We start from the raw sequence: 25,953 nt of genomic DNA on the forward strand, positions 1-25,953 counted from the left end.
CCCCAAGGCCAAGGGGTTGCCCTGTCCCTCCCCCCTCTGGGGGTGGGTGGTGAACTGGCTGCCGGGGGATGCCCAGTAGCCATGGATACAGGGACCCCTCACACACACATTCCTGGCTCCCTCCCAGGTCTGGGGGGGGTGTTATGGAGATACAGCCCCCCCCGCCATGTTGTATCCCATGTGTTCTAGCTTGTTGCTAAGCAACCCGTGGTATGGCGATGGCAACCGTAACCGGGCAATGTGGGGCGGTGAGCAGCCCAGTTCGGGGGGGAGAAGCTGTGTCACATCAGACCCCCTCATCTCGTAAGAGCAGGATGGATGCTGTGTGAGTGCAGCCTGCTATGGGTCTGAGCTCCCGTACTGCTGCCCCCTCTAGGGGGATTCCCCATCAGCTCAGGTGTCCTGTCCTGGCTGCTGCATAAGGGGGGGGGGTGACTGTGGGGGGAGGGGAGCGCTCAGCCCTGGCTTTACTGTCTGTGCCAGGCATTGCCCCCCCCTCCCCCGCTATGCCATAGACCAGCCAGGGTCTGTCCCCCCCCCCAACCGCTCTGCAGGCCCCTTCTCTTTGGGGAGAGGGGGCCGGGGCTCCCTGTGAGCTCCACATCCCCCGTCCATTGCCCTCAGCCCGCCCCCACGGGAGCCATCCCCAGGCCTCAGCCTGTATGGGGACCTCTGTAACGACTGGCGGGGGGGCAGCACGTGGAGATCCATGGGGCTGAGCGACCCCAGGCAATGGAGCCCCCTGTCGGCGGTGGCTGGGTGGGTGGGGGCACCCCCTCGGGGGGGGCTGGCTGGCGCCGGGGGGGGTCCTGACCCGCGCTGTGCTGCAGGAGCGTGGCGGAGGAGAACGCCCGGCTGCAGGAGCTCATCGCGGAGGAGCTGGCGCAGGCCGAGCGCTGGCAGGGGCACTACGAGGGGCTGCTGGGGCGCCAGGCCCGGCTCCACGCCCTGCTGCAGGCCCAGAGGTGAGACCCCCCCCAGGTGTGGGGTGGGGAGGGGCGAGGCAGGGAGCCTTGGCAGAGGAGGTGCATGGGGGTGGAGCCTGTGCTGTGGTCCCTGGGGGGCAGGGAGGGCCATGCCCTGGGTGTGCCCCCCCCACCTCATGCCCCCTTGTCCCTGCAGCCTGGAGTCGCTGGAGCAGGCAGCCCGGGCGTTGCGGGACGAGCTGGAGGAGGCTCAGGGCGCCTTGCAGGAGCGGCAAGAGCAGAGCCGCCGGTGCCACGTCCACCAGCGGGTGAGAGCGCCACGGCAACCAGCACCACGGCAACCAGTGCCACGGCACCATGGGGACCCATGGCAACCAGTACCACAGCAACCAGCACCATGGCACCATGGGGACCACGGCAAACAGTACCACAGCAACCAGCACCATGGCACCATGGGGACCACGGCAACCAGTACCACAGCAACCAGCACCATGGCACCATGGGGACCACGGCAACCAGTACCACAGCAACCAGCGCCACAGCACCATGGGGACCCACGGCATAGCAACCAGGGGCCGGATTGGAGCCAGCGCCCCCTAGAGGGGACAGGCCCCGAGCCTCATTCCCTGCCTCCTTCCCCCCAGCCAGTTCCCTGCCCTAGACCGGCCAGCAGCAGGGGGATGTGGCTGCAGACTTGGCGAGCGGGGTGGGAGCTGTGGAGGGGGGTCTGCATTAGCACAGGGCTAGAAGCCAAGCCCCCCCCCACAAGGGATCAGTCCCTTTTCCCTCCCCCCACCCCCACTTTGCAGCAGCAATTTCCCCTCGCCATGCAGGAAAAAGAAAACCAGAGATTGGCTGAGACCATTCAGGAGCTGGAGGGAAAGGTAAGTCTGGGGGCTGGGGGGGCTGGGAGTCAGGACTCCTGGGTTCTATCCCTTGGGCCTCAGTTTCCCCATCTGGCCTTTGAGGTGCTTTGGGATCCACATCCAGAAAGGGTCATTGTCCACAGCTGGGGGCCTCCGTCCCTTGCGAGGGGGGGGGTCTGCAGGTCCCACCCAGTCCTTCCCACCACCATTCTTCCCCCCACGCCAGCTGCGTGCTCAGCGGCTGCCGCTCCCCCCACAGGTCTCCAAGCAGAGAGCCTGGGAGAAGACCCACAAGCAGGCTCTGCAGCAGCTGCGGGTGCAGGGGGACGAGCTGCAGGTGAACTGGGGGGCGGGAGGGCTGGGGCGCGTCACTGAGTGGGGGGGACAGCAGTGCAGAGACCAACTCCCTCACGGACCCCCAGGGTGGGGCGGGGCGGGGCGAGCCCCTCCTCACACACACCAGCCCCCCACCCCGTGATGCTCCCCCTGCACCCCACAGCGGGGGCAGCTCGGGCACCAGGGAGCCCCCCCTCAGCCTGCCTCCTTCTCAGCTCCCATCTAGGGAAACTGAGTCACTGAGGTGTGTTCCGTCCGGGCGGGACAACGGCTTCTGAACCCCGGACGCCCGCCCGGCCGGGTCTGCTGGGGAGTCCGGGCCCCACAGGGACTATTCCTGAGTCTCTGACACCCCCTCCCCCAGCCATGGGCAGCAGCAGCTCCTGTGGTGGGCGAGGGGGAGGGGCTAGTGTGTGCGTAGGGGGGGGGCTGTGGGCAACTCTGTGTTTTTCCTCCCCCACCAGAGGCAACTGTGGGATGTGGAGGCCAAACGCCAGGCCAAGGCCGAGAGGATCCGGGAGGTGAGGCCAGGCCCCAGCTCCAGGTCTCAGCACAGGCACCTCACTCCCGACCCGCAGCCCCCTGCTAGCCCAGCCCTGCTCTGCTGGTGCCCCTCACTCCCGACCCGCAGCCCCCTGCTAGCCCAGCCCTGCTCTGCTGGTGCCCCTCACTCCCGACCCGCAGCCCCCTGCTGGCCTCCCAACCTTCCCCCCCTGCACCCTGTTCCGGCCCAGCCTGCGATCCCTCGACCCATCCAGGTTTTCCCAGGGTCGCCCCCTAGTGGAGTTTGGTTGCTCTGAGGTGGCCGCCCCCCACCCTGAGCCTGGTCTGCACCCCCCACCCCCAGGGCTCTGGTTGCTTTCGCGGGCTGTAATTAACGAGCCCAGACCCAAAGCCACATTCCTGTTTGGGGGCGGGGCTGGGTTTAGAAGCAGCGACAGGTGGAGGAGCTGAGCGGGACCATCCGGGGACTTGCTCGAAGGATCCAGGTACGTCCTGTCCCACCCCCGGGATTGAATCCAGCTGGGGTCCAGGGAGCCTCACGTGGGTCAGAACAATCCGCCCAGATCCTTCCTAGGCTCCTAACTTCCCCTGATTGCGGTGGAGGATCCTGAGCTCAGGAAAGCAGCAGCTTCCTCGCTTGCCAAACCCAAATTCCTTCCTCTGCCAGGTAGCCTGGTCCTCCCGTGAGTGGGGCCTGGGCTGGGGCTCGGGACACTGGGGCCCTGTTCCCTTGGGAGACCTTGGGCATGACGGGGCCCCGATCTCAGTCAGGGTCTGGGCAGCGCCTGGCATAGGGGGGCCCTGATCTCGGTCAGGGTCTGGGCAGCGCCTGGCATAGGGGGGCCCTGATCTCGGTCGGGGTCTGGGCAGCGCCTGGCACGACGGGGCTCTGATCTCGGCCGGGGTCTGGATTTCGGTGGGACCATCTCACCATAGAACCATTCGCCTCCGGGTTGCCAGTGCGAATCCAGCAGGTGGCGGCTGGAAGCCGTTCCCATCTATTGAGCTCGCTGGGGGCTCGGGCTAAGGCCGGAGCATCCTGTCACACGTACAGCCCAGCCCCCTGGGCCACACAGAGACCGAATTCCCCTCTCCCCGGGGCGGGGGGGGGGGCTGTTGCAGGGGTTTTGCCGCCCCAAGCAGCGGGGGGGGGGGGGAGCCGTGACCGCGATCGGCGGCACTTCGGCGGCAGCTCCACCGCGCCGCTTCGTTCTTCGTTGGCAATTCTTCCCTCCGAGAGGGACTGAGGGACCTGCCGCCGAATCGCCGCCGAATTGCTGGACGTGCTGCCCCTTCGCCTTGGCCGCGCTGGTGCCTGGAGCCGGCCCTGGTAACCGGGGTGGGGCGTGATCTGGTCCCTCCAAGGTCCTGCACGGGAACATCAGCTGCTGGGGCGATCGGCTGCTGGAGGCTCGGCAGGAGGCAGAGCTGTGAGTGATTGGGGGGCAGCCCCTCCCCCACCTCCCCGGGATCCAGGATCCTAATGCCTGGAACTCAGAGCCCCCCCCGAGCGAGGTAGAGAAGCAGCTCCCTTAGCCGGCAGCGGTATAAGGTTGTTATACCAGGGTGTTTGGGGGGGCCCTGGGAGGGGCCGGGTGCCCACCAAAGGCTCCATGTGACTGTACCGACCTCTCCGGTGGTGCGGGGAGGAGGGGGGGCTGACAGGTAGCCGGGGGCATTCATTGGGGGGGCCTGGGGCAGTTCTGGGGGGCAGCCACTCACGGGGGCTGAGACATTGTCAGCAAGTCGCAACCCCCCCACCTAGGCTGGGGGTGAAGATGGCTCGATTTTGGGGGGAACCCTGGTGTCATGGTCACCCCACCCCCAGGCCTTAGACACTGGTCACAGGGGTGGGGTAGCACCCTGGGGTGGCTGGGCTGGGGGCTGTGCTGCCGGCTTGGGACCCACAGGAGATGCCCTCTCTGGGGCAGGAGGCAACCCCCCCCGCTTCAACCTGTGCCCCCCCCAAGCCCCAACACAGGCAGGGCCCAACAACAGGGGGACCCCCTGGACCAAGGGGACCCCAGGGCTCAGACATGGCCCCTGGCTGGTGCTGGGTGGGGGGCCCAGGGGCAGGACCGGGGGGGGGGGAAGTGGCACTGTCATACCCCATTCCTCCCAGTTACGGGGGTGTCTCGGGGGCTCTAATGTTGCATCCTTCCTCAGCTTCCAGAGGGAGGCGCCTTACGGACCCCTGGGGACCCCGCCCGGCAGCCGCCTGTGGGAGGAGCGCGTGCGCGACCAGACGGTATGGGGGGGCGGGGGCCCAGCTGTACTGGGCAGGGGGGTCAGGAGGAGAGTGGGGGGTAGGCGGGGGCCAGTCTACAGGGAGAAGGGGGAGGGGAGGGAATGGAGACGGGGGGCAGCCTATGGGGAGGTGGGATTGGGCAGCAGGGGGTGAGTGTTTCCAGTGGGGGGCTTGGATGGGGACAGCCAGTCTCTGAAGTTTGGGGGGCAGGTGGGGGACCCACATTCCCCTGGCCCTGCCCCCCAAGCCCAGGGGGGCTCCGTCTCACTGGGTTTGTTGTCCCCCCCCAGGAGAAGCTGCTGTGTCAGGAGTCGGGGGCCTCTGGGCCAAGGGGGCGACTCCCCCCCAGGTGAGGAGCCCCAGCAGCCACGGAAGGGCCGGGGGTCCTGGGGGGGGGATGAGCGGGATCAGGGCTCTGGGGCTGGGGGGGCTCTGGGGGGAAGGGGTCTTGGGGCGCACAGGGGGAGGGGTCTGTGGGGGGACAGGGCGAGGGGGTGTCTGGGGGGCAGGGGGACAGGCCAGGGGAATGTCTGTGTGTCTGGGGGGTGCTTGGGGGCTCCCCCCAGGCCCCTCCTCATGCTGCCCCCGTCTCCCCAGGCTGCAGCTGGCCGGGCGGCTCTTGTGGGCCGTGGCCAAGGCCCTGTTCCTGTCCGTGCTGGGCACCCTGGTGCTGGGCCCCCGGCGCCCGCCTGGGACCCCAGCCCCCCAGCCGGGCCGCCCGGCCTGCGACTGCCTGAGCCCCGAGGAGACGCTGCCCCCCTGAGCCACGCGGGGCTAATAAACAAATACCCACCGGGACTCGGCTCTGGGTCATTCCCCCACCAGCCCCCTGGATCAGACCCAGGAGCCAGCCTGGGACCCCCAGCCCCCCGGATCAGATCCATGGGCCGTCCAGCCTGGGACCCCAGCCCCGGATCAGACCCAGGAGCCAGCCTGGGACCCCAGCCCCCCGGATCAGATCCAGGGGCCAGTCTGGGACCCCCCATCCCCCCGGATCAGACACAGGAGCCAGCCTGGGACCCCCAGCCCCCTGGATCACACCCATGGGCCATCCAGCCTGGGACCCCCCAGCCCCCCGGATCAGACCCAGGAGCCAGCCTGGGACCCCCAGCCCCCCGGATCAGATCCATGGGCCTGCCTGGGACCCCCAGCCCCCCAGATCAGACCCATGGGCCGTCCAGCCTGGGACCCCCAGCCCCCCGGATCAGACCCATGGGCCATCCAGCCTGGGACCCCCCAGGCCCCCGGATCAGACCCAGGAGCCAGCCTGGGACCCCCAGCCCCCCGGATCAGATCCATGGGCCTGCCTGGGACCCCCAGCCCCCCGGATCAGATCCATGGGCCTGCCTGGGACCCCCCAGCCCCCTGGATCAGACCCATGGGCCGTCCAGCCTGGGACCCTCCAGCCCCTCGGATCAGACCCATGGGCCAGCCTGGGACCCCCAGCCCCTGGGACCCCAGCCCCCCGGATCAGACCCATGGGCCATCCAGCCTGGGACCTCCAGCCCCCGTATCAGACCCAGGAGCCAGCCTGGGACCCCCAGCCCCCAGGATCAGATCCATGGGCCTGCCTGGGGCCCCCCAGCCCCCCGGATCAGACCCAGGAGCCAGCCTGGGACCCCCAGCCCCCTGGATCAGACCCATGGGCCGTCCAGCTTGGGACCCCCCAGCCCCCCGGATCAGACCCATGGGCCGTCCAGCCTGGGACCCCCCAGCCCCCTGGATCAGACCCAAGAGCCAGCCTGGGACCCTCCAGCCTCCCTGATCAGACCCATGGGCCGTCCAGCCTGGGACCCCCCAGCCCCCCGGCTCCGACCCATGGGCCGTCCAGCCTGGGCCCCCCCAGCCCCCCGGATCAGACCCATGGGCCAGCCTGGGACCCCCAGCCCCCCGGATCAGACCCATGGGCCGTCCAGCCTGGGACCCCCCAACCCCCCAGATCAGACCCATGAGCCATCCAGCCTGGGACCCCCCAGCCCCCCAGATCAGACCCTTGAGCTGTCCAGCCTGGTCTCCCCCTCCCCCTTTGATGGGCCCATCTAGTCTGGTATCTGGCCCCGTCTCCCACCCCCGCCAGCCCAGCGGGGAGGGGGAAGTGGGTGGGGCCATGGGGGATGGTTCCCCGAATCCCAGGGAACTGGCTCTTCTCTTGGCAAAGCGGCAGCCGCTGCTCAGAGCCCCCGACAGGAGACAGGTAAGCTGGAGTCAGGCTCCGCTGCCCAGCAGCGAGGAGTTCCACAGGGAGCACGGGCTGAATGAGCAGCGCCACCTAGCGGTGCTGAAGGGATCTGCCTCCCACTGCGGGGCAGAGCTGGGGAATCATGTTCCCTTGGAAGGAACAATTGGGCTCTCGGGGCTGGAGTAATTAATAATTGATCATTAATAACCCCTAATTCAGGAGACTCTCCCCCTGGTCTCCAGGCCCCTCCCAGCGATGAACTAACTCGCCCTCACAGCCAGGCTGCAGTCGCGAGGCCATTATCCATGTTGTGTGGATAGGGAAACTGAGGCACAGAGCACACACCGATTAGAGCCAGGACTAGAACCCAGGAGTCCTGACTCCCAGCCGTGCCCCTCCCCCTCGCCCTCGCCCCAAACATGACCCCACTCCCACAGCCGACAGTGGAACCCAGGAGTTCTGGTTCCCAGCCTTCCCCCATCCCATGCTAACCACTAGACCCCACTCCCCTCCCCCCAGAGCCAGGGGTAGAACCCAGGCGTCCGGGCTCCCAGACCCCTGGTTTTAACCACTAGACCCCACTCCCCTCCCGCCAGAGCCAGGGGTAGAACCCAGGCGTCCGGGCTCCCAGACCCCTGGTTTTAACCACTAGACCCCACTCCCCTCCCTCCAGAGGTAGAACCCAGGCGTCCGGGCTCCCAGCCCCCTGGTTCTAACCACTAGACCCCACTCCCCTCCCGCCAGAGCCAGGGGTAGAACCCAGGCGTCCGGGCTCCCAGCCTCCCCATTCTAACCACTAGACCCCACTCCCCTCCCGCCAGAGCCAGGGGTAGAACCCAGGCATCCGGGCTCCCAGACCCCTGGTTTTAACCACTAGACCCCACTCCCCTCCCGCCAGAGCCAGGGGTAGAACCCAGGCGTCCGGGCTCCCAGCCTCCCCATTCTAACCACTAGACCCCACTCCCCTCCCGCCAGAGCCAGGGGTAGAACCCAGGCGTCCGGGCTCCCAGCCTCCCCGTTCTAACCACTAGACCCCACTCCCCTCCCGCCAGAACCAAGGGCAGAGACCTGGCGCCCAGTCCCCCCCCAACCACTAGGCCCCACTCCCCTCCCAGAGCCAGGGGTAGAACCCAGGCGTCCTGGCGCTCAGCCCCATCCCCGCACTCCCTGTAATTAAGAATCCCCACCGCGCCCCAGGACTAACTAAATCCTTAATGAACAATTAAGTCCTTAGCTGGTAGGAAACCCTCCCCCCGGGCCACCTCCGACGGGACCCACAGCCCAGCCCCCAACCACCCGCCTTAACACCCACCGTGCCCCACAGCCCGGCCCCGGGGTGGGGTGGGGGGCTGGCTGGGAGCCGGGGGGGGGGCGTGGCGGAGGAGGGGCCCGTGGGTCACGTGCTGCCCAGCTGGGGAAGGGGAAGTGGGGCTGGCGCAGTGGGGCAGGTCCGGGCGCTCCCGGGACGCGGCGCTTCCCCCGACTCAGGTAACCTCCGGCTCCGAGCCCGGCCCGGCCCGGCAGCCTCACCGCGGCTGGGCCGGGCCCCTCCAGCTTCCAGCCCCGAGCAACGGCCCCACGCCCACCCCAGAGGCGGCTGCACCCAGCGCCGGGCGAGGGGTCCCTGGATAAACAGCCCCCCGGCCCCACCCCAGAGGCGGCTGCACCCAGCGCCGGGCGAGGGGTCCCTGTGTAAACAGCCCCCGGCCCCACCCCAGAGGTGGCTGCACCCAGCGCCGGGCCAGGGGTCCCTGTGTAAACAGCCCCCGGCCCCACCCCAGAGGTGGCTGCATCTCAGCACCGGGCCAGGGGTCAGGCCACTGCGAGGTATCTGTGGGGTTCAGCCTACAGGCTCCCCAGAATTCAGCCCCACAGTGACAAGGGCTCTGTGTGTTTATGTGGGGTCAGCGCAAGGGGAAGGGGCTGGCTTGGCAGCCCCCAGAAACTGGCTCTGCGAAGCCCCAGAGAGGGGGTGCCCAGGCAGCAGCAGGGAGAGATGCCCCCCCCAAAAAACCCTCCTGCTGGGGAAGGACCCCACTGGGGGGACAGAGCCCTGGTGCTGTGGCTGGTTCAGCTCCACAGAATTTTGGCGAAGCAGAGCGGCGGGGGGGGTGGCCAAAACATAGAATTGGGAGCCAGGACTCCTGGTTTCTATTCCCAGCTCTGGGCAGGGAGGGGAGTGGGGGCTAGTGGTTAGAGCAGGGGGCTGGGAGCCAGGACTCCTGGGTTCTATTCCCAGCTCTGGGTAGGGTGGGGAGGGGAGGCTAGTGGTTAGAGCAGGGGGGCTGGGAGCCAGGACTCCTGGGTTCTCTCCCTGGCTCGGGGAGGGGAGTAGGGGCTAGTGGTTAGAGCAGGTGTCTCTGCCCCTGCTGGGAGGGATGCGTCTGCCTCTGTCTTGTGACCCCGACTTGCCTGCACTTGCTCTTTTGCTGGCGTCTGCACCGGGGCTCCCCCAGGCAGTTCGCTCTGCGCTTTCACAGCAGCTTCAGCAGAGAGGCTGGGGAGGGAGCCGGCCTTGCAGATGAGCCCCCCCCCCTCTGCCCCCTAAGGGGGGATCCCTCTAAAGCAAAGGGGGGCAAGCTGGGATCCGCCAGCCAGTGCTGAGATGCGGCCAACTCTGGGGTGGGACACGGCTCCCCAAATAAACAGCCCCTCTTGCCCAGTGCTGAGATGCAGCTACCTCTGGGGCGGGGCGCGGAGGGAAACCACCTGCGTTAGCTGCAGGCCAGGCCCTGCCTGGGGTCTGCTTTGCTCTGTCCGTTCCCCTCCCCCCAGCCACTGGCACAGAAAGAGGAATTGGTTTGAGGAAGTCGGGGCTGGGACGGGAGCGTGTGTGCTGGGAACAGGGCCGCCCCCTCCCCCCTTCGGTTTGTGATACCGGCCCAGGGCGCCTCGCCCCGAGGGGCCCGCAGACAAGCCACCCAAAGGATCCAGGGGGGCCAAAGAGCCCGGGCCTGAGCTCCCCACTGATTCTAGACACCTCCAGTTTGGGAGCCCCCTGCCCGGGGCCCGAGTCATGGACGAGTCGGGCACCCCCGGCTCACCCAGACATCAGTGGACGGGAGGAGCAGCTGGTGCGTAGAACCCAGGAGTCCTGGCTCCCAACCTTCCCGTCTAACCACTAGGCCCTCCCACCCCTCATTGTCCCGGTTCCCAGCCTCTGCCCCGCTTTGACCCCCCCAGCCCCCGCCCGTGACACCCTGGTGGAAGCGGTAGTTTTTGTAGGGCCTACACGCGCGTGTGACTCCCATGCGCCTCCCGGTGGTACCTGTGTGCGTTGCAGGGGCTGGTCCCGTCAGATCCGGCTTGGTGTCTCCCCCAGGTCCCCAGGATGCTGCCCCTCTTGGTCCTGGCGGTGGCCCTGGCCCTGCCCCTGCCCCGGGTGGCTGCAGGGGGCGTCTCCTGCTATGATGATGCCGGGCAGCCCGTGGACTGGTGAGTCCCCCCTTCCCCCACCGTACAGGGGCCCTGGGAGCACATCCCCCCCCCGGGCTGCGTGGGCACCTGTGGCCAGGATACCCCTGCTCCTGGCAGTGGGGGGAGGCGCCGGGGCTCCCCCCCAGGCAGGGGTCTGGCCCCAAAGAGTTAACAGGGTCCCTTCCCCCGCCCCCAGGTTCCTGGCCTACAAGCTGCCCCGGCCCCGGCACGGCCCCCCGGCTGAGGGGATGCGCTACATGTACCAGGACGCCCGCTCCGGCGGCTGGGTGCCCGGCCGTGCCCTCATGAACAGCACCCACAGCGCCGTGGGCAGGACCCTGCTGCAGCTCTACCAGGGGGCAAACAGGCGGGTGAGTCGGGGGCAGGGGAGGAGCTGGGGCCAAGCTGGGACCGGGAAGGGGGCAGTGGGGGGACGGGCAGGAGTGGGGGCTATGGCAGGTGGCTGCTGGGGGAGGGGGCAGTGGGGGGTGCTGGGGGAAGGGGCAGAGGGGAGAGGCAGTGGGGAGCACTGGGGGAGAGGCAGTGGGGGTGCTGGGGAAGGGGCAGAGGAGGGGCAGTGGGGCGCTGAGGAAGGGGCGCAGGGCAGGGGAGTGGGCAGAGGGGAGGGGCAGTAGGGGCGCTGGGGAGGAGTAGTGGGGGGGCAGTGGGGGAGGGGCAGAGGGGAGGGGCAGTGGGGATGGGTAGTGGGGGCACTGGGGAGGGGCAGAGGGGTGCTGGGGAAGGGCGCGGGCAGGGGAGGAGCAGAGGAGGGGCAGTGGGGGAGGGGCAGAGGGGTGGGGTAGTGGAGCAGGAGAGTGAGCAGAGGGGAGGGGCAGTGGGGGGACGGGTAGTGGGGGGCACTGGGGGGAGGGTCTCCCAGCACTCAGCCCCCCCCCCCGGGTCTGTTGCAGACGGAGGACACGGCCTACATCCTGTACAACGACCAGCCCCCAAAGAACGTCACCTCCTCCACCAGCGCCCGGGGGCACACCAAGGGTAACCCCCCCGCCCCCCGCGGCATGGCCAGCCGGAGCCCAGACAGGCACCGGGCAGCACCTGCCCCGAAGGAGGGAGAGAAACGTGGGACTGACCCAGACAGCGACCCTGGCCCTGGGAGGGGAGCGGGGGCTGGTGGTTAGAGCAGGGAGGGGCGGAGCTCAGAGCCAGGACTCTTGGGTTCTTTCCCCAGTGCCAGGTGGGGAGTGGGGGCTGGTGGTTAGAGCAGGGAGGGGCTGGGAGCCAGGACTCCTGGGTTCTCTCCCCAGCTCTGGGAGGGGAGTGGGGTCTAGTGTTTGGGGGTCGGGGGGGGCTGGGAGCCAGGACTCCTGGGTTCTCTCCAGCCATCTGAACCTTGACTCTCCTCCCTTGTGTCCCCCCAGGCGTGGTCCTGCTGGACAGAGCCCAGGGCTTCTGGCTCCTGCACAGCACCCCCCACTACCCGCCCCCCACGGCGGAGACCTACGCCTGGCCCCACAGCGGCCTGCACAACGGCCAGTCCTTCCTGTGCGTCACCTTCCCCTACACCCAGTTCAAGGAGATCGGTAGGTGCTTCCTCTGCCCGGACGCCTGGGTCCTCTCCCAGCCCGGGGACGGGAGGGGGGTCTAGTGGTTAGAGCAGACGCTGGGAGCCAGGACTCCTGGGTTCTCTCCCAGCTCTGTCAGGGGAGTGGGGTCTAGTGGTTAGAGCGCAGGGGGGGCGGGGGGCTGGGAGCCAGGACTCCTGGGTTCTCTCCCAGCTCTGTCAGGGGAGTGGGGTCTGGTGGTTAGAGCGCAGGGGGGGCGGGGGGCTGGGAGCCAGGACTCCTGGGTTCTCTCCCAGCTCTGACCGCTCTGGGGGCTGATTCTGTGTCTACCCGAGTGAGGGTGCAGCCTGGTGGTGGCAGAGTGACCCCCCCAGCAGTGCCCCCCCCACCCCCCATGGCTCAGTGGGGCTCAGCGTCTGTGACGGAGACACCCGGGGCTGAGCTGAGCCCTGGCAAACTCGTATCACCGGGGGGGGGGCTGCGGGTCTCATCCCGCTGCCCCCCCCTCCTCCCCCCCCCCGGCTCTAGGCACCCAGCTGAGGTTCAGCGACCCTGAGGTGTTCGACGCCCGGGTGCAGGGGCCCTTCGCCCAGGACCTGCCCGACCTGCGCCTGGCCTCCGACATGCAGCCCGTGGGGGAGCCCCCCTGGAACCGCAGCGTGGCCCTGACCTCGCTGGGGGGGCGCCGCTTCCTGAGCCTGGCCAAGTTCCGGCTCTTCCACGACGGTGAGACCGGGCGGGGGGGTCCCAGGCCCACACTCATGCATGGGGGGGCTGATAAGCTCCAACACGAGCCCCCCCCTCGGCCTTATAACCACCCCAAGTGGTGCCAACACCTCGGCCTCCCCAGATCTCTACCCCCCCAGCCTTCTATCCTCCCTCTGATGTGTCCCCCCGATCAGCCCCACAGTGCCTCTGACCCCCCATTTCCCCTCCCTCCAGCTCGCTACCCCCCCCGCTCTCTGCCCCCCAGATCTCTACTCCGGCCAGTTCCCCCCGAGGTCTCCCCCCTGCCCGGATCAGCCCCACAGTGCCTCTGAGTGACCCCCCCATGGGGCATTTCCCCTCCTCCAGCTCACTAACCCCTGCTCTCTGCCCCCATATCTGACCCCCGGCCAGCTCCCCTGAGGTCTCCCCCGGATCAGTGCCCACAGTGCCTCTGACCTCCCCATTTCCCCTGCCTCCATCTCGCAACCCCCCCACCGCTCTCTGCCCCCCAGATCTGTACTCCGGCCAGCTCCCCCTGAGGTCTCCCCCCCGATCAGCCCCACAGTGCCTCTGACACCGCCCGATCTCGTCTCCGGCCAGCTCCCCCTGAGGTCTCTTCCCCCCCGGATCAGCCCCACAGTGCCTCTTAGTGACCCCCCCCATGGGGCATTTCCCCTCCCTCCAGCTCACTAACCCCCCCCCGCTCTCTGCCCCCCAGATCTCTACTCCGGCTGGGTGGCCCAGGCACTCTCCAGCGACCTGTACGTCCAGTTCTGGCCCAACTCGCGGGGGGTCCTGCCCTCCAACTGCTCGGGGCCCTACCGGGTGTATAACATCGAGGAGCTGGGCTTCCCGGCCCCAGGGCCCCAGTTCTCGGCCACCGTCGACCACTCCAAGTGGTGCGTGAGCACCGAGCCGGCGCCCGGCTGGGCCTGCGTGGGCGACATGAACCGCAACCTGGAGGAGGAGCAGCGGGGAGGGGGGACCCTGTGCCAGCAGGACCCGGCCGTCTGGAAATCGTACTGCGCCCTAGTGCAGAGCTACAGCAAGTGCTAGGAGGGGAGCGGGGGCTAGTGGGTGGAGCCGGGATTGGGCATCCGTCACCGCCCCAGTGACTCTCCAGGGGAACCTTTCAGTGCCTCAGTTTCCCCATCTGTGACACTTGCACTTACCTACCTCTCTGGGGCTGTGGGGTAGGGGGATTCAATGGTGCCTGTGAAGCTCTGGGGGTCTCCATGCCCTGTATAAATGCAGCCCCCGCACTGGCTCTTTCAATAATAATCTCGCGATTTCTAAGTCAGTCTTGCGATTTTCTCGGCCTGACGCCTGCTGGCGGTGCTCTGGGGGCAGCCAGGATGGAGGGGCAGGGCCACCCCTTCAATGCCCAAGGGGCGCTAGAGGGGGGAGGTCAGCGCCAACCAGGGACAGAGGACACCTGGGTTCAATTCACGGCGCTGCCCCTGCCTCAGTTTCCCCACCTGTACAAGGGGGAGAATTGCCCTTCCCTACAGCGGGGTGGGGGGGTTGAGGAGCTGCCTAGACGCTAGGGTGACCCGGTTGTGATCAGTGAGTCCCCGGCCCAGCTGGGGGAGGAGTTTAGGGGGTCCCGCTCTGCCCCCAAAGAGGTGCTCCAGGGCAGGGTCAGGGGGGGCAGGAGGGTTCCCAGGGTCACCTCCAGGCTGCTGCATGGAAAGTCTCAGCACCGCTGAGGATGGGGGCCCAGTCATGGGCGCTGGTGCCTGCCAGGATCCGCTGGGGAGGCCAGATCTCTGCTCTGGTTACCAATGAAGGGGTGTGGGGGGGGGGCGGGTGGCTATTGATACTGACTGGACCCCTAAGGTAGATTCCCATCCCCCCCAGCTATCTGTCTGTCCCCGGGCCCATCCCTGCAGTGCCTGGCGCTGGATGCTCGCCTGTTGCTGGGCTGCGTGCCTCAGTTTCCCTCCCCTGGCTTCCCCATCCCAGCACCCTGCCCTCAGCCAGGGTCTATTTAGTGTTAATGTTGTTCCCCCCGGGGGGGGTGGAGTATGCGCCCCCCCGGTAAGCAGGGGTCCAAGTGGAGCCTGGGGGGCTATAAGGGGAGTGGGCCCAGGGGCAGGTTATTCCATCAGTGCCCACTAGGGGAGCGTTGCACCTTCCTCTGCACCCCTCGCCCTGGCCACTGGGGGAGGTGGGATGCCGGGGTAGATGGGCCCGTGGGTCTGACCTGGGGTGGATCCTGCTGACCAGCCGGAGGGTTTGTCCGCAGTAGCCCCACCGGGAGTGGCCTGAGCTCGCGGGGCAGCCGAACGCTCCCGTCTCTGGCCTGCTTGGGGGTGGCTCTGGGCGTGTCTGTGTTGGTGGGGGGAGGGTGTGTGCATGGCGCTGTGCGTCTCGGGGGGGGGGTGTGGCTGGTGTCGGGTGTTGTAGCCGCTGGGGTGTTGCAGCACGTGTGTGTCGTGGCTCTGGGGATGGGGATTGGGGGGGGGGTTGCCTACAAGCTGTGTGTGGCTGTTGTGGGGTGCATGGGGCTCGGTGTGTTGGTGTCACAGTGTGTGTGTTGGATTGTGGAGGGTGTTGCAGGGTGTGGGGGGGCGGCTGGCTGGGTGCAGTGTGTGTGTTTGGGTGAGGTGAGGGGAGTCTGCGATTGTGTGTGTGTGTGTGTGTGTGTGTGTGTTTTGGGCTGCTTGGTGGGGGTGTTGTGGGGGGTGTCATGTCTGTACAATCTCGGCCAGCAGAGGGGGTCCTGTGCTCCCTTCTCTCCTCCTCCCCCGCCCCAAGCTGCTGCATTGAGATCTGGGGTCGAAGGTCCCTAAACCCAGGACGTTGGGCTGCTGGAGTTTTGGTAGGGCCTACTCTTACCTCAAGGCTCAGCAGGGATGCCTGGGGGAGGCAGCTGTGTCATCCTCCCTGCCTGGCGCAGTGTCAGGCTGAGCCCACAGCCCCCCCGACCTGCGTCCCCCCCCCAGTCCCTGGGGCGGGTCCAGCCCCACCCACCATAGGCGCATGGGGTGTAACTCGGGATACCCAGGCCAGGCTGCCCACGGGGCCCCGCTAGTACCCCCAGAGGAGGGCTGTGATCTCACCGCTCCCCTGCTCTGAGCCAGTGACACCCCAAGAGGGGGGGGCTCTGCCCACCTCTGGCAGCCTGGGGCAGGGGCTGAGCACCCTCTGTCTGCCCCACGCCTCACTCAGAGGCTGGGCAAAGGGCCCAGGCCCCAAACCTGGGGCAGGAAACAGAAGCCCCGGAGGAGGGGGGCGGGTGGGGGAGCACTCGGGGGGGGGGGCCTGGGTCTGGGGAAGGGGGGCTGGGAGCTGGGACAGGATCTGGGCTGTGCCCTGAGGTGGCAGAGTCCAGACCCCGCCGGGTCACGGGACAGAAACGAGTTTGCTGGATCTTGGCCAAAGTTCTTAGAGGGCAGGTGCCCGTCACAGAACCGGCCTGGCCCCAATAGAGCCCCCCGGGCCACTGACAGGAGGGAATGGGACTGTCTGTGATACCTAGGAGCCCGGGGCGGGGCTGCGGGTCGGGAGTGAGGAGCACCGGCAGAGCTGGGGGGGCAGGGCTGGGCTAGCAGGGGCTGCGGGTCGGGAGTGAGGGGCACCGGCAGAGCTGGGGGGGCAGGGCCGGGCTAGCAGGGGCTGCGGGTCGGGAGTGAGGGGCACCGGCAGAGCTACAGCAGGTCACCCCACCCCTGCAGATGGGGAAGGTTCTGGCAGGGGCTCCCCAGGGCCTCCCCCTCCCTTTGGAACCTGCCCCATCGCAGGCTGCAGCTGAGGGCCACGAATGTGCTGCTCTGGGCCGGGGGTGGGAGCTCGCGCTGGGCGTCTGGGAACCGGGCCGAGCCTCATGGGGGGGCGGGGGGGGGAGACGCCCTACCCCTACCGTCCACTTACTGCTGGATCCCCCCCCCCGGGGGAAGGAACCCAGGAGTCCTGCCTCGCACCCCCTGCTCCACCCCCTAGCCCCCTCCCCTCCCCGGGAACCCAGGAGTTATCCCCCCCCCCGAGCTTCATAAGCAGGTAATCTGGGGGGGGGGGGCGCCCGGCGCTATAAATAGGCAGCCTGGGAACATGATGTCCCAGCTGGGAGCCGCCTTACACAACGCGCCTGCCCTGACCCAGCTGGCGCGGCGGGGGGGAGCCCAGCTTCCTTCCCCTGCAGTCCCGCCCCCGCTCTAACCACTAGCCCCTCCCCCCTAGATCCAGGGCCAGAACCCAGGAGTCCTGGCTCCCAGCCCCCCCGCTCTGACCACCAGCCCCCACTGCCCTCCCCTCCCAGGGCCAGAACCCAGGAGTCCTGCCTCGTACCCGCCCCCCGCTCTAATCACCAGGCCCAGCTCCCCTCCCCTCCCAGGGCCAGAACCCAGGAGTCCTGGCTCCCAGCCCCCTGCTCTAACCACCAGACTCCCCTCCCCTCCCAGGGCCAGAACCCAGGAGTCCTGGCTCGTACCCGCCCCCCGCTCTAACCACCAGACCCCACTCCCCCCCCAGCTCCCCAGGCCTCGTGAGCTTGTCCCTGCTGGGCATATTCCAAGACCGTCCCCTCCTTGGCCGAGTGCCACCAGCCCGGCTGACTCTGGTACCTCCCGGCTCAGCCCAGCCACCAGCCCGTTGAGCCCCTTGGAAGAAGGGACAGGTGGGGGTGGGCTCTGAGGAGCCAGCTGCACCCCCTGCTGGAAGGAGAGGGAATTGCTGTGCCATGGATCATAGACCCCCTACTGCTGACAGCTGAGGGGGATTCTCCAGCAGCTGAGCTGCCCGGGGCCTGTGATCTCGGCGCAGGGGGTCTGAATGCCCCCCTCACTGCTGAGCCCACATACACGCCGGGCGCAGAGCAGTAGATCACTGGGGTTTGGAACACGCCGGGGGCTGGGAGCCAGGATGCCTGGGTTCTAGGCTCGCTTTGGGGAGGGCAGCATCTGGGCTTAGAGCGGGGGCTGGGCAGGGAATCTGACCCTCCCCAACCCCCCGCCAGGGGTCCAGGACATGGCGCTTCATCCTCCCTGGCCTCCTGCTGCCTTGGCGGGCCCTGCCTGAGGATGTCACTGGATCCAGGCCACCGGCCCCAGCAGCTGGGCCTGGGCCAGGCGGTTACATAACAGCCTCCGGCTTGCGTAACTGCCTTCCCCGCCCGGACCCCGCTTCGCCGGGGCTGGGGGTGGAGAGCAGGCCCCGGGGCCTCCTGATGTCTCCCCCCCATGGGGCTGGTGCCTGCCCCCGGATGGGAGCCGGGAGCCCCTAGAGGAGAGAGCCCCCATAGCCCACTCCCTGCCCCCCTCGGCTAGCAAGTCCCTCCCCTCAAGTGTGTCCTGATGCAGGTTGTGGAGAGACCCAGGATCTCCCCCTCTCGCGCGCACACACACACACACGCACACACACACATGTGCACACACACACACTAGCAAAGATCGAGATGTGGGACTCACCCCCCCCCCCCAGACTCCTGAACTGGGGCAAAGGGCCGGGTGCCAAAATTCAGTGTAGAACCAACACTCTCACTCTGCATGTGCGCACACACACACACACACACACACACACACACACACACGCTCTGCCCACTCACCACTTGCTGCAACTAGGGCAAAGGGCTTGTGCTAAATTCACAGCTGCACAAACACACCTCTTGCACTGCACACAAACCCCTGACACCGACGCTCACACCCCAAAGTGCACAGCCACTGCTGTGCGCGCATGCCACTCTGCCACCAACATACACACACAATGTCTCACACGGCCTCCCACCCCCACAATGCACAACACTGGCACAACACTTGGAATACCCTCAGACCTCATAAACTGTGTCAGATCCCACATACAAACACCCTCAGCAACAAACACACCGTACAGACACTCCCGCCATCACCCACACCCGCACACTGTACATGACTCGCACACACACACTCCCACATACGTTGTATACTTCCACCTAAACTCACTCTTCTCCCCCCCCCAGCCTCATACACCCTCGCCCACTCAGTGGAGACACATGCACACGCATCCTATACGCACTGTGTCCACATTGCCACACACACTCAGTGTGAACACAAACACACACACAGCTTCATACACCCTCACCCACTCAATGGACACACATGCACATGCAAACACATCCCACAGTGCCACACACACACACACACACACACAGACACACACGAAATGAAACGTAACCAACAAAGATGCCAAGGGCGATGGACACGGGCCAGGGGGCAGCTTGGGGGCGGCGGGATCAGAGGGGACGGGGTCAATCAGGATTGTGGAGAGTAGCCCCTGGCCCCGCTCCCAGGGGGGCGGCGGGATCGGGGGGGACGGGGTCAGTCAGGATTGTGGAGAGCAGCCCCTGGCCCCGCTCCCAGGGGGGCGGCGGGATCGGGGGGGACGGGGTCAATCAGGATTGTGGAGAGCAGCCCCTGGCCCCGCTCCCAGGGGGGCGGCGGGATCGGGGGGGACGGGGTCAATCAGGATTGTGGAGAGCAGCCCCTGGCCCCGCTCCCAGGGGGGCGGCTTTGAAATCACCCGATGTCTAAGCACAGAGGCAGCCTGGGTTAGCGGCCGATGCACCAGGCCGGGCCTCAGGGCACTGGGTTTCTAGCCGAGCTCTGGGAGGGCAGCAGTGGCTACTAGTTGGAGGGGGGAGGCTGGGGGTCAGGACTCCTGGGTTCTATTCCCAGTTCTGCCACTGATCTTAGGCAAGCCTAACTGTGCCTCAGTTTCCCCTCCCAACCTTTGTCTATGCAGATGGCGAGCGCTCTGGGGCAGGGTCTGCTGCCACTGCGGTGGGCCCGGGTCTCAGCTGGGGACCTTTAGGCATTACCGTAATTCACCTAATGAGCAGGCCTCCAGCAAGCCCCCTTGGTCGGGTCCCCTGGCTCCATGCACCTGCCGGATCCTGCCCCAGTTATTCCGGGCCCTTTGACATCAGTGGGTTGCCATGGCAGCGTCGGGTTGCCACAAGCTCCGGCCCAGAGGAGAGGACGGTTACTATGGAGAGAGAAAGGGGATGTAGGAAGTAGGGGCTGGATGGGGGGAGGGGAAGACAGGTGGCGAGCTAGGGATAGAACCCAGGAGTCCTGAATCCCAGCCCTCCCCCGACCCCCACCCCCCACAGCTGGTGACAGACCCAGGAGTCCTGACTTCCAGCTGTGGGAGGGGAGTGGGGTCTGGTGATTGGAGAGGGGGTGGGCCAGGAGCCAGGACTCCTGGGTTCTATCCCCTGCTTTGGGAGGGGACTGGGGTCTAATGTGGGGGCTGGGAGCCAGGACACCTGTGTTCCATCCCTCGCTCTGGGAGGGGAGGGGGGTCTAATGGGGTGGGGGCTGGGAGCCAGGACTCCTGGGTTCCCTCCCTAGCTCTGGGAGGGGGCTGGGGGATAATGGGGGGGGCTGGGAGCCAGGACCCCTGGGTTCCATGTCTGGCTCTGGGAGGGGAGTGGGGTCTAATGGGGGGGGCTGGGAGCCAGGACTCCTGGGTTCCATGTCTGGCTCTGGGAGGGGAGTGAGGTCTAATGGTGGGGAGCTGGGAGCCAGGACTCCTGGGTTCCATCCCTAGCTCTGGGAGGGGAGTGGGGTCTAATGCGGGGGGGCTGGGAGCCAGGACTCCTGGGTTCCATGTCTGGCTCTGGGAGGCGGGGGGGGGGGGCTCACTGGCTCCTAGGGGTGCCACCCCCCTTCCTAGCCCGGCTCCGCGGAGCGTCCCAGCCCGTTGCCGGGGGGCGGTCCCTGTTGCCATGGCGCGCGGTTGCCGGGGGGACGGGAGGGGGCGGAGGCGGTGACGTCGCGGGGTTACCCGAGGTGAGGCTGGGACCCGGCCTGAACTTGGCACAAATAGGGGCCGGAGCGGGCGGGCGCGGCAGACGCGGAGGGAGGCAGCGGCGAAGGGGCGCCCGGGCCCTAGTGCAGCGTAGCGACCGGCGGGCGGTAAGGACCGGGGCGGCGCCCAGCCCCGGCGGGGGCCCGGGGCTGGCTGTGTGTGTGTGTGTGTGTGTGATGGCTCTGTGGGGGGGGGCATGGATCTGCGTGTGTGTAGCTGTGTGTGTGGCATGGCTCTGTGGGGGGGGGCTGTGTGTGTGTCATGGCTGTGTGTGTGTGTGTGTCATGGATCTGCGTGTGTGTAGCTGTGTGTGTGGCATGGCTCTGTGGGGGGGGGCTGTGTGTGTGTGCGTGTCATGGATCTGCGTGTGTGTAGCTGCGTTTGTGTGTGTGTGATGGCTTTGTGTGCGTAGGGGGGCTGTGTGTGTATGCATGGCTGTGTGTGTGCGCGCGTGTCTGTGGCTGTGTGTGTGCAAACATGCCTGGCTCTGTATGCATGTGTGTGTGTGTCATGGCTCTGTCTGTGTGTGTAGCTGTGTGTGTGCACGTGTGCCTGGCTCTCTGTGTGTCTCTCTGTGTATGCATGGCTCTGTGTGATTGTGTGAGCAGTGTGCGTGTGTACTGGTGTGACTCTAGATGTCACTAGGCTTGTATAACTTTGTGGGTGTTTTATCACTTGTTTGCATTTCTGGCTGCCTACGCTTGTCTGTGTTCATGTGGTGGGGTGTGTTTGCGGGTGTGTGTGTGTAGAGGGATGTGGTATTTGTGAGGGCATGGTAACATGGGTTTGTGTGTATGACTACATATTTAGCATGTGTGTATTTGGTCTCTATGTGCGCAGCTTCGTTTTTGAATCTCTCTGAACTTTGCATTTGGGCTTCTGTATCTAGAGGGGTTGTGTATTTGTTGGGCTGTTGTATGTGGGTTTGTTTGCAGGTGTAATGTGTAGTGTGTGTGTGCAGATGGGGGTGTTGCGGTTGGCATGGATGGCGAGGTGTTTGTATAGGTGTTTTGTGGTGGAGAGTGCAGTTGCCTAGCTGTGTGTGTGTAGATGTGGGTGTATACACTTTTGTGTGTTAACGGTTTACATATATGGGTGTGTGTATGTGTTTGTGCCAGTGTGTTTGCATGGGTGTATATGTCCATATATGGGTGTGCAGATATGGTGGTATATTTGTATACTTGTGTGTGTTAACATGGATGTGCGTGTGTTGTGTTTGCGTATGTGGCTGTGTGCATTTATATGACTATTTGTGTTCCTGTTTGTGTGCTTAGAAGGATTTGTGTATTTGTGTGTAGTATATAAATAGTGGTGTACATTTCTTTGCAGCTATGTTTGTGTGACTGTGTGTTTGTAAGAGTGCGTGCCTTTATAGACATGTGTGTCTGTTTGTAAATGTGTATGGTTGCGTACATTTATTTCAATTCTTGTGGATATATGTGTGTAAACAAGTGTGATTGTGTGTGTTTGTGTGCTGGATGTATGTGTGTGTGATTACGTGTTTGGATATATGTGTATCTCTGTGTGTGTGATTGCATGGCAGGCTGGCTGTGTGTATATGTGATTGTGACTGGCTGGTTCTGTGTGATTGTGTGGCTGGCTGGTTGTGTGTCATTGTGTGGCTGGTTGTGTGTGATTCTGGGTGCGATTCCTTCACTTTCTCTTTCTCTTTCCTAAATAAAACATCAACCCCCCACCCCCACCCTGGCCACAATCCCTCCCCCTGCACTGGGGATTAACCCTGGGAGTGTGGGGGGGACACTCGACAAATCCCTCCCCCCCCCCCCCCCCCACTCCTGTGTAGCAGCCAAAAATAGCGGCTGGCTCAGAGTGAGTTTGTTTGTCCTGCGGGCGCGGGGGGGCGGGGGGGGGGGGAGAAGGGCAGCACGTCCTGTCCCAGGGCTGGAATGCCTGGAGCAGGGACAGCGGGTCCGGGATCACCCAGGCTGGGGTAAAGCCCGGCCAGCCAGCGGGCAGGGAGGTTGGGAGGGGGTGGGGGATATATGGGATGTCAGGGCCGGATTCTGAGTTCAGCCCCGCCCCGGGTGAATCCACGGGGGTTTTACACGGCTGTGAGTCCCCTGGCTGTGCTCTGCCCCATCCTCAGCAGGCCGGAGCTGGGCGGGTTCCCAGAGGGCGGGCGGGCGGGGTGAGGCTTGGTGGATCTGTCCCTGCCTACGTTCATGCAAGCGTGTGTGTGCGGGTGCACGTGTGACTGCGTGTGTGTGTGCGTGTGTGGTGCGTCTGTTACGAGGGTTGTGTGGGTCTGTGTGGCCGTATGGGACAGTGTCTGAGTGTGACTCTGTCTGTTGTGTCTGAGAGAGAGGTGAGGTGCTCTTGATCTGTGTGTGTGGTTGTGTTAGGCTGGTCGGTGTGTGTGTGTGTGTGGTTGTGTTAGGCTGGTCGGGGTGCGTGTGTGTGGTTGTGTTAGGCTGATCTGGGTCTGTGGGCGTGGTTGTGTTAGGCTGATTTTTGTTTTGTGGGTGTCTGATGGTGTGTGTGTGTGTCTGCACTTACCTGGGTGTGGAACCCAAATCCTGCTCCAAAGAACTCACAACCTGACCGACAAGGGGGGAGGAGGCCGGGGGAGGGGCTGTGCAGTCCCATAAATGACATTTATGCAAATTACATATGGACCTAATTTGAATATAGAACATAATTTACATATGACACAAACTTGAGCTTCAGGCCAAGTGCACTCACATGTGCGCACACCCAGACACACTCACACGCTTGCACCCCCCCACAAGCACAGCCCCACTCGCTGTCGCACACCCAGACAAGTGTGCACTCACAAACACAGACCCCGTCATACACACGCCAATGCGTGCTCACAAACACTTGCACGCCCCCTCTCGCACACCCACAGGGACGTCCGCCAGGCTCACCCCCCGTTAGCTTCCACACCTCACCTGCCACACGCTAACCCCCCCTTCCCTCCCTGCAGCTGGGCACGGCCCATCCCCTGGCGCCATGAGCTCATCCCCAGAGGAGCCACCTCGCCCGCCCTCGCCAGGCCCAGCCCAGCTCTGCTTCGCCGAGGATTCCCCGGCCCTGCTGGCGGGGGGGGCCAGCCCGGCCGCGGGGGGCCCGGCCCGACGCAAGCGGGAGTTCACCCCGGAGGAGAAGAAGGACGACGGCTACTGGGACAAGCGCAAGAAGAACAACGAGGCGGCCAAGCGCTCGCGGGAGAAGCGGCGCGTCAGCGACCTGGCGCTGGAGAGCCGGGTGCTGGCGCTGCTGGAGGAGAACGCCCGGCTCAAGGCCGAGCTCCTGGCCCTCAAGTTCCGCTTCGGCCTCATCCGTGAGCCGGCCGAGCCCCTGAGGCCGGCCGCTGCGCCCGCCCCCTACCCGTACCCGCTGGGCACCGAGCCCCTGCCGGCACCGCGCTACGGCCGCCCCTTCCAGCCGGAGCCGGGCGGGGGCTACTCCGAGGACTCCGGCTTCTCCACGCCCGGCAGCTCCAGCATGGGCAGCCCCGTCTTCTTTGAGGAGCGGGACGGGTTCGAGGGGCCCTGCCTGGTGCCCGAGGCCCCCGGGGAAGGGGGGGAGGCAGGCCGGGGAGGGCGCTATGACCCGGCGGGGGATGCCGTCAAGAGCCTGCCCCACAAGCTGCGCTTCAAGATGGCCGGGGGGCCCGAGGAGATGGGGGGCGAGGCCCAGGCCCCCTATGCCCCATCGCCGCCCGCCGGGGACTGGCGGGGGGGCACAGCTGGAGGGGAGGACCAAAGGAGCGGGGCAGCAGTGTCAGGGGTGGGGGCTGCGCCGTTTGGGGGGTGCTATGGCACTGGGGGGTCGCCCCCCCTCCCACTCCAGGAGCCCGGGTACCCGACGGAGAACGGTGCCCTCCGGAGCCAGCTGGCATCGCTGTCGGCCGAGGTGGCTCAGCTGAAGAAGTTCTTCTCCGAACAGATCCTGGTCAAGATGAACTGAGGGGTGCGGGGGGGAGGGGGTGGCTGGGAGCAGCTGTGGGTTTTCATCGCCCCTCCCTGGGGCTCTTCCCCCCATGGTCGCTTACCCCCTTCCCCGTGTATATTTGTACAGATTTCTGCCCCTGGGGGCGCGTGGGGGGTTTTCTATCGTGTATCCGTCGCCGGAGACTTTTAAAGTAATAAACATGTTTCTTGGGGGATGTGCCCTCTTTGTTTGGGTGGCTCCCCCAAGATCCTGAGCAGCACAGACAAGATCAGACCTGGGGGCCCATCTACCCCAGTGTCCCCCCTTCCCCACCCTCTGCCATGGCAGATCACTCCCAGCTGCACGTCCCTGACAGCCGCTTGCCCCACGGTAGGGGCGGCTGTAACTTGTAACCTATACTGCCCCCCCCCAATGCAGGGGGGCAGGAGCCGGAAGGGAACTCAGAGGGGCAACGCCTCTAGCTGGCCACAGCGCCCCCCTCTGCCCATACCGTTGTCGTGCAGCGCCAGCCCCTGGTGCCGTGGTTGGATCTGAACCCAGATCCCACCTCCCTCCCAGAGCACTGCCGGGTAGCGGCATGGCTCCCGTGCCAACCACCGCACTGCCACTGGGCTTGCACACACTGAGATGCAGCCGCTGCTGGGGTGGGACCCAGCGGCTGCTTATACCAGGATCCCTCACCCGAGTGGGGCACGGTGACGGGACCCGGGGCCGGCTGATGGCCCAAGAAGCTCCACCTCTACGGCCCTGATCTCAGAGTCGCAGGATGCTGCTGGGGAACGTACCTGGGGCTTGGGTCCCTGCCTGCCCCAGCCCCCTGGCGTTTGTAACTGGGCCTCTGACCCCCAAGGCAGGCTGAGCACCGTCCAGCCGGGCCAGCTCCGACCCGTGTGCTGCAAACGTCTCTGCACGCTGGTGCCCCGCACCGTCCCTGCCCTCGGGCCCTGCCCTGGCACCGCGTGGCAGGACCTGTTGCCCCCTGCAGAGGGCAGGTTGCCCTAGTGGCCAGTCTCACTCTGCCTTAGTCCCACCACCCTCCGGTGACCTCCGCTGGCGGCTTCTCCCTCTGCCCGCGAGCGCAGGCGTGTGGTTGGCGCAGCTCACCCAGAATCCTGCCACCCTCCATTGCTGCTGGGCTCGTCTGGTGGCTCCCGCTGAGGTTCTGGACAGAGTCTGTCTCCATTGTCCTGTCCGTGAGCCCCCTCCTAGCACTGCCCGTGACGGCCAAGCCAGCGGGCCAGGAGGGTGCAGCTGGGCAGGGGGTGCCCTGTGGCTGTGGGGCCCGGTCCCTTTGTGGATCCAGCTCCGGACAGCATCCCTCTGGGCAGCGTCCACGGGCTCCTGATTCCTTTGGGGCGCGGCGAGAGCTGTCCAGGGTTCTCTGCTCGGGGCCTCCTCTGGGGCCCTGTGACCCTCCCTCCCAGGCCCAGTTGTGCTCTGGACGTTGTGGTCCCTTCGCTTGGGGGAAGGACCTAAGTCCTGACTTGGCCTCTGCCAGCACATGCCAGTACCTGTAACAGGTGCCTGGGGAGGGGCTGGG

At 66.1% G+C, this 25,953-nt stretch overlaps 2 protein-coding genes across 10 annotated transcripts; both read left to right on the plus strand.

The window, feature by feature from the left end:
• The first annotated feature begins 275 nt into the window (after positions 1-275).
• On the plus strand, positions 276-14,003 carry DNASE2 (deoxyribonuclease 2, lysosomal). 9 transcript variants are annotated; one of them, XR_005591353.1, is made up of 13 exons: positions 276-325; positions 831-965; positions 1,123-1,234; positions 1,760-1,810; positions 2,052-2,129; positions 2,593-2,649; positions 3,058-3,117; positions 3,998-4,062; positions 4,799-4,880; positions 5,171-5,229; positions 10,382-10,494; positions 10,673-10,847; positions 11,388-11,472. XR_005591353.1 is itself a non-coding variant. In XM_039515141.1 (8 exons), the coding sequence occupies exons 3-8, from the start codon at positions 10,391-10,393 to the stop codon at positions 13,761-13,763; spliced, it is 1,062 nt and encodes a 353-aa protein (XP_039371075.1). In that variant the 5' UTR covers positions 4,809-4,880; positions 5,171-5,229; positions 10,382-10,390; the 3' UTR covers positions 13,764-14,003. The 9 variants fall into 9 exon arrangements, 5 of the variants coding, with proteins under 5 accessions (XP_039371075.1, XP_039371074.1, XP_039371078.1 ...); XR_005591352.1 differs by having other exon boundaries at positions 309-397; XR_005591354.1 differs by lacking the exon at positions 2,593-2,649 and having other exon boundaries at positions 309-397.
• A 5,673-nt stretch (positions 14,004-19,676) lies between these two features.
• Positions 19,677-25,285, plus strand: LOC120390854 (translation initiation factor IF-2-like). The gene is made up of 3 exons (XM_039513782.1): positions 19,677-19,695; positions 20,514-20,602; positions 23,443-25,285. The coding sequence occupies exon 3, from the start codon at positions 23,469-23,471 to the stop codon at positions 24,426-24,428; it is 960 nt and encodes a 319-aa protein (XP_039369716.1). The 5' UTR covers positions 19,677-19,695; positions 20,514-20,602; positions 23,443-23,468; the 3' UTR covers positions 24,429-25,285.
• Positions 25,286-25,953: the final 668 nt, after the last annotated feature.

The sequence above is a fragment of the Mauremys reevesii genome, linkage group 25 (genome assembly GCF_016161935.1).
Source record: "Mauremys reevesii isolate NIE-2019 linkage group 25, ASM1616193v1, whole genome shotgun sequence".
NCBI classification, from domain to species: domain Eukaryota; kingdom Metazoa; phylum Chordata; order Testudines; family Geoemydidae; genus Mauremys; species Mauremys reevesii.

Bases quoted from the DNA above. Each gene is read 5' to 3' on its own strand.
- LOC120390854 (XM_039513782.1), top strand. From the start codon at position 23,469: ATGAGCTCATCCCCAGAGGAGCCACCTCGCCCGCCCTCGCCAGGCCCA.
- DNASE2 (XM_039515141.1), top strand. From the start codon at position 10,391: ATGCTGCCCCTCTTGGTCCTGGCGGTGGCCCTGGCCCTGCCCCTGCCC. The intron at 10,495-10,672 runs GTGAGTCCCCCC...CCCCGCCCCCAG, and splicing joins GCCGGGCAGCCCGTGGACTG to GTTCCTGGCCTACAAGCTGC. The intron at 10,848-11,387 runs GTGAGTCGGGGG...GGTCTGTTGCAG, and splicing joins ACCAGGGGGCAAACAGGCGG to ACGGAGGACACGGCCTACAT.